Here is a 6974-nt window from a genome sequence, read left to right on the forward strand (position 1 = left end):
ATTTCTTTTTTTTTTTCCTTTTTTCTCTTTCTCTTTTTTTTCTTTCTCTCTTTGTTTTTTTTCCTTTCTTTTTTCCTTCTCTCTCTCTTTCCTTCTTTTTTCTTCTTTTTTTCTCTTTATTTTTTCCTTTCTTTCTTTCTTTCTTTCTTTCTTTCTTTCTTTCTTTCTTTCTTTCTTTCTTTCTTTCTTTCTTTCTTTCTTTCTTTCTTTCTTTCTTTCTTTCTTTCTTTCTTTTTCCCTTTTTCTTTCTCTTTTTTTCTCTCTTTCTTTTTTCCCTTCTTTCTTTTTCCTTCTTTCTCTCTTTTTTCCCCCTTCTTTCTTTCTATCTTTCTCTTTTTTTATATTCTTTCTTTTTTCCTTCTTTCTTTCATTCCTTTTTTCTTTTTTGCTTCCTTCTTTCTCTCTTTCTTTGTTTCCTTTCTTTTGTTCTTTTTTTTCTCTTTCTCGCTTTCTCTTTCTCTCTCTCTTTCCTTCTTTCTTTCTTTTTTCCTTCTTCTTTCTTTCTCTTTCTTTTTTTTTTCTTCTTTCTTTCTCTTTTTTTTATTCTTTTTTCTTCTCTCTTTCTCTCTTTCCTTCTTTCTCTCTCTCTTTCTTTTTTTCTCCTTTTTATCTTTCTTTCTTTCCTCTTTCTTGTTCTCTCTCTTTCCTTCTTTCACTCTCTCTTTCTTTTTTCCTTCTTTCTTTCTCTTTCTTTCTCTTTTTCCCCCTTTATTTTTTCTTTCTCTCTCTTTCTCTGTCTTTTTTCCTTCTTTATTTTTTATTCTTTTCCTTTTTTCTCCTTCTCTTTTTCTTTCTTTCTCTCTTTGTTATTTTTCTTTCTTTCTTTTTTCCTTCTCTCTCTCTTTCTTTCTTTTTTCCTTCTTTCTTTCTCTTTGTTTTTTCCTTCTTTCTTTCTCACTTTTAAAAAAAAATTCCTTCTTTCTCTTTTAACTCTCTTTCTTTCTTTTTTTCCTTCTTTCTTTCTCTCTTTCTCTTTTTTCATTCTTTCTTTTTTCCTTCTCTTTCTCTTAGCTTCTTTTTCCCTTCTTTTTCTCTCTTTATTTTTTCCTTCTTTCTTTCTTTCTCACTTTTTTTAATTCCTTCTTTCGCTTTCTTTCTCTCTTTCTTTTTTTTCTTCTTTCTTTCTCTATTCTTCTTTTTTCATTCTTTTTCCTTTTGTCTTTCTCTCGTTTCTTCTTTCTCTCTCTCTCTCTCTCTCTCTCTCTCTCTCTATCTCTCTCTCTCTCTCTCTCTCTCTGTCTTTCTTTCTTTCTTTCTTTCTTTCTTTCTTTCTTTCTTTCTTTCTTTCTTTCTTTCTTTCTTTCTTTCTTTCTTTCTTTCTTTCTTTCTTTCTTTCTTTCTTTCTTTCTGTCTTTCCTTTTTCTCTCTCTCTTTCTTTCCTTCTTTCACTCTCTCTTTCTTTCCTTCTTTTACTCTCTCTTTCTTTTTTCCTTCTTTCTTTCTCTGTTTCTTTTTCCCCCTTTATTTTTTTCTCTCTCTCTTTCTCTGTCTTTTTTCCTTCTTTATTTCTTTTTTTTTCCTTTTTTCTCTTTCTCTTTTTTTCTTTCTCTCTTTGTTTTTTTTCCTTTCTTTTTTCCTTCTCTCTCTCTTTCCTTCTTTTTTCCTTCTTTTTTCTCTTTATTTTTTCCTTTCTTTCTTTCTTTCTTTCTTTCCTTTCTTTCTTTCTTTCTTTCTTTCTTTCTTTCTTTCTTTCTTTCTTACTTTTTAAAAAAAAATTCCTTCTTTCTCTTTTTACTCTCTTTCTTTTTTGTTTTTCCTTCTTTCTTTCTCTCTTTCTCTTCTTTTCATTCTTACTTTTTTCCTTCTCTCTCTCTCTCTTTCTCTCTTTCCTTCTTTCTTTCTTGTTTCCTTCTTTCTCTCTCTCTATCTTTCTTTTTCTTTCTCTGTTTCTTTCCCTACAATTTACACAGCACTATATTGTACGTTCATATTGGTCTCTGCCCTCAAGGTCCCTGACAGTGCGGAAATTGTCAGAATACACTAGTGCAGCAGGAGGGATTCCCTACACTATGTTGATGAGGGAATTAAGCATTTTTCTTTTCTCCAAACTGAAAGAAAGAAAATAGAATATTCTATGGCCAGCCTTAATGGAGGATCAGTTGGAGGTAGACAGTCTTCAAAACAAGCAGCTACTGCTGTGTTGCCTTTTTAGCAAACTCAGTGCGCTCTACAAAACCAGTGCCATTGAGACACGAGTTCCGCCGGCCACCGACGATCGCCGTAAAGAGGGGCAGAACGGGGATGTAAACAAGGCGGATTCCTGTTCTGACAGGGGAGGAGAGAGAGAGATCAGCTGTTCCTAGCGATCAGGAACAGCGATCTCTCTCTACTCCCAGTCAGTCCGTCCCCCATACAGTTAGAAACACCTCCATAGGCAACACCTAACCCCTTGATCGCCCCCTAGTGTTACCCCCTTCCCTGTCAGTGCCATTTATACAGTGATCAGTGCATTTTTATAGCATTGGTGTCACTGATCACCAAAAAGTGTCACTTAGGGTCAGATTTGTCCGCCGCAATGTCGCAGTCCCGCTAAAAAACGCAGATTCCCCGTCATTACTAGTAAAAACAAAAAAAAATTATAAAAAGTCCCTAAATCTTTCCCCTATTTTGTAGACGCTTTAACTTTTGTGTAAACCAATCAATACGGTATACAGTGGAACCTTGGTTTATGAGTAACGTGGTTAACGAGCGTTTTGAAAGACGAGCAACTTTTTTTTTTAATTCTGACTCAAGCTAATGTGGTGTGCAGTACCGCATTTGGACAGAGGTGCAGGGGTGCCGGGGACACTCGGAACTATTCGGAAATACTCATAAACACTAAAATAAATACTCAGAAATACTCCATTCTCGAGTGTTTCCAAACCTTTCCGAGGCTTTCCGAGTTCAGCTGAGCTGTCCCTGAGTATTTCCGAGGCTCTCCGGCGCACCCCCCCCAACCTCTGGTCACATGCGGTATTGCATGTAATAGAAGTCAATGCGGAACGAATTATCTTCGTTTCCATTGACTTCTATGGGGAAACTCGCTTTGATATGCGAGTGCTTTGGATTATGAGCATTCTTCTGGAACGAATTATGCTCGTAATCCATGGTTCCACTGTATGCTTATTGCGATTTTTTTTTTTTACCAAAAATATGTAGCAGAACACATATTGGCCTAAACTGATGAATACATTTGTTTTTTATATATATATATATATTTTGGACATGTATTATAGCAGAAAGTTCAAAATATTGTGTTTTTTTTTTTTTCAAAATTGTCACTCTTTTTTTTTTTTTGTTTATAGCACAAAAAACTAAAAATCGCAGACAAAAAGAAAGCTGTATTTGTGGGAAATAAAAGGACATCAATTTTGTTTGGGTACAACGTCACACCACCGCGCAATTGTCAGTTAAAGCGACGCAGTGCCAAATCGCAAAAAATGGCCTAGTCATGAAGGGGGGGGGGGGATTCTTCTGGGGCTGAAGTGGTTAAATACGATTTTAAAAATTTGCATTTTTTTTTTTTTTACTACTATTGACCAAAAACCATTAAAGTTTTCTTTTAAAAATTGAGCTTGGGTAAAGCTTAAGTTTAGTTAAATCTTTTTTTTTTTTTAATTTGCGTCAGGGATGGTACTTACACGAAATTAAAAAAAGTAAGGATTTAGTCAGTCATTATAAATGGCCCCCTATAAGGGACATGCTAAACATGCTTGTCAAGACTGAACAATAGGTCACTATAATAAGATTTCCTGGTGAGAATTGCAGAGTCACACTAAGCCTGGCTTGCCATTCATGAAGCCCCATCCTGTCTTCTATCCCTTTGTCACATATTTTAGGAATTGTGTACAGAATAGAACATCCCTTTCACCTCTATTATTAGCAGAGAGCTCCTGTATTATCTATGTCACAGTATACAAGGGCCACACTTCTTTCTTCTATTATATACAGTATATACAACTGCAATTATATTCTTTCTAATGCTTAAAGCGACCCCCATTTTCTATACAAAAGTAAGTGAAACAAGCCAAAGAACCTGGCAGTTTAATGTAAGGACTATCAGGCCTCCTTTCACTTACCACCAATGAAAGAGCTACATTCATTCCACTGACCCCCAATGATGGGACTACATTCCTTACATCGACCACCAATGATGAGGCTGCACTTACATAGTTACATAGTTAGTCAGGTTGAAAAAAGACACAAATCCATCCAGTTCAACCTTACCACCTTACCACCTCACTTACCACCAGTGAAAGGGCTACATTCCTTCCACTGCCCATGAATGATGAGGCTACATTTCTTCCACTGCCCACCAATGATGGAGCTACATTTCTTCCACTAACCAATGATGGGGCTTTATTCCTCCCTTTACCACCAATGCTGGGGCTACATTCCTCCCATGGGCCGCATATGATGGAGCTACATTTGTAACCGTGACCATCAATGATGGAGTTACCTTCCCACCTCTGACCATCAGTGACCATCAATGATGGGGCTACATTCCTCTCCTTTACCACTGATGGCTTGGATGCATTACTCCTAAAGACCTCTGGCACTGGGGCTTTTTTTACCCTCAATGACCACTGGGTATCAGGGTAGTTTTTACTTACATTGAGTACCTATGTCAGGGTATTTTTTTAGTACACTGACCACAGCCTGCCCCCCCCCCCCCCCCAACAGTCTGACAGACAGTGAACGGTCCCTTTGATTAGAAAGTGTGGGGACCCCAGTTTCAAATGTACTTGTTCTGAGTCAGCAATTTAGAAGGAAATAGAAACTAAACCTCAGAGTGGAAACCAGAATACTAGCATTTTAGGAGATCATCAATGGTGGCTTCCATAGATCTTTTATGACTAGTTTTAGGGGAATGCTTCCTAATGAGAACACGGCAATAAAAACCTGGCATGGGTTCCAAACCCTCACCTATTTTATCAGACGTAGACTGGCTACTTAAAAGAAATTATTGAAAGCTTGGTTTTGAGTGAGAAATAATATATATTCTTTTTTGTTTTTACCATTAGGTCGAAACAGAAAATACGGATAGAGAATCAAAGACTTTTGCCGCAAGGACTTTACAACAATTCTACAGTGTTTACAAGAACTTTTTACAAGGAAAATATAGGACTGTTGTTCTTTCCATTTGCAGCAATGTTAAGCTCAGATGATGGGCTACATGGACAAACAGCCGCATCCTCTCTCACCATTACTTCACTCCACACCGCCAGGACAAGGACTCTATGGACATGACTTGTGTTTTTTAGTGTTTTATTATTCACAGCTGAAAACAAGGTAAAAAAAGGTATGAAGATAGTTTATATTTGATATTAAGTTAAGAACGTAAATATTTCTATATATTTATCTTTTCTGGGTTAAATAAATATATTTTTCTCGTGCCTCATGGTGTATTTCAAAGATGAAATTCAAACGTGGCAAATGCTTGGCGACTGGTGGGTTCATTTTTAGGAATGAGAACAAGTGGAGTCTCCAACTCCAAAATCAAAATGTAAAAGGATTTCCGCGCTCACAGACTGGAAGCAGGTTTGCAGCCTCCCCTCACACACCCCCAAAAAGGGGTGAGATATAGTATTGAGAGCTTATAGATAGGGACGAGTGGCGCTACCTGTATTGAATATCAAACCACGTGCTCGTGTATAAATATATAAAGGGTGTGTGCCCAATAGGTTAATAACCGTGCTACTGTATTTAAAAAACAGTGCCTCCTAATCCTGGGATATAAATGGTTAATCTTCCACCCAAATGTGAATTAATCAAGTAAATAATATACTAAATAAACAATAAAACCATAAACATCCCCTCTAATGGGTGGAGGAGAATAGATATCTATGAATTACTAGGTCCAAATTATCCTCTTATAATGATAACTGTGCATTAATAACATTGCATCCTAACCACCATTATTTCATAAAACTCCCTGTGCTCTCACCCGTATGACTGAGTAGGTGAAGAGTGTAATCAATCCAATACTATCACATTTAGAAAAGTGCAATGTTAGTGAATTATTAAAAAATATTTTGAAAAAATAACACCTATAAAAATATAAAGATTAAAAAACAAAATAAAAATGAAAATTATCAGGAATAAGAATTAGCATGTATGAAAAAGTCCCATATTACAAAGTTCCAACATAGGTATAATCGCATAGAATTGCATAAAGTTCCACCATGAATAGAGTTCCTGTGGATAGTGACTTTTGTGATGGCATCAAATTTAAATCCAGTGACTTGCGGTGCTCCCCCTCAAGGATCCCCACTCACCGGCTCCCTATACCCCTGCAGGGGTAATAGGCATGTATTATCTGGCCGTAGATGACATCTGGGATTCCAGTAGAGTTGTCCCCGGGGTTACCCTCCAGATATGGTATCTCCTTAAGTGATCCTGGTTATCCTCATGAGAAAGAAACAGGGTTCTCGTAGTGTGATACCATAAAAATACTTTATTTAAAAGGCTGTACAACCAGCACAAAAACGAAAACTAAATAAAAGTTTAAAAGTTCCAAACTCCTGTTACAGGAGCCTGGTATTCACACTGCATATAGAAATCAAGCCCGGATAGGAGCCCGTGGATGTATTTCCTCAGCTGAGCGGCAAGCGCCTCAGCTGCGCTCCAAGCTCCTTCCGACTTCCGTGTGTGACGTAAGTACGTAGCCCCGCCTTACGCGTTTCGTCATCGACGTTATCAAAGGTAGCGCCACTCGCCCCTATCTATAAGCTCTCCAACTCCAAAATGTTTTAGGGAAAATCTAGAAATGTTATTTGTTCCTAAGCCGTACCTATGGATCTACCTGATCTACCTGGCAAATCTACCTGTTGCCTTGAATTCTTCCTGTTCTGTAGACTCATAGCTGTATATCTGCAATGTGAGATCATCTAATGCCGTGTACACACGGGCGGACTTTTCAACCGGACTGGTCCAACGGGACGAATCCGTCGGACAATGCGACCGTGTGTGGGCTTCATCGGACCTGCAGCGGA

General features: G+C 37.4%; 1 protein-coding gene across 1 annotated transcript in view; it reads left to right on the plus strand.

The window, feature by feature from the left end:
* Positions 1-5375, plus strand: part of EPO (erythropoietin) — an 81131-nt gene extending 75756 nt beyond the window's left edge. The window contains exon 5 of the mRNA XM_073624332.1: positions 5004-5375. Within this exon, the coding sequence (XP_073480433.1) occupies positions 5004-5147 (144 nt within the window). The 3' untranslated portion in view covers positions 5148-5375. The remainder of the gene's footprint in view (positions 1-5003) is intronic.
* The last annotated feature ends 1599 nt before the right edge of the window (positions 5376-6974 follow it).

This window comes from Aquarana catesbeiana, linkage group LG03 (assembly GCF_042186555.1).
Source record: "Aquarana catesbeiana isolate 2022-GZ linkage group LG03, ASM4218655v1, whole genome shotgun sequence".
Classification (NCBI taxonomy): Eukaryota; Metazoa; Chordata; class Amphibia; order Anura; family Ranidae; genus Aquarana; species Aquarana catesbeiana.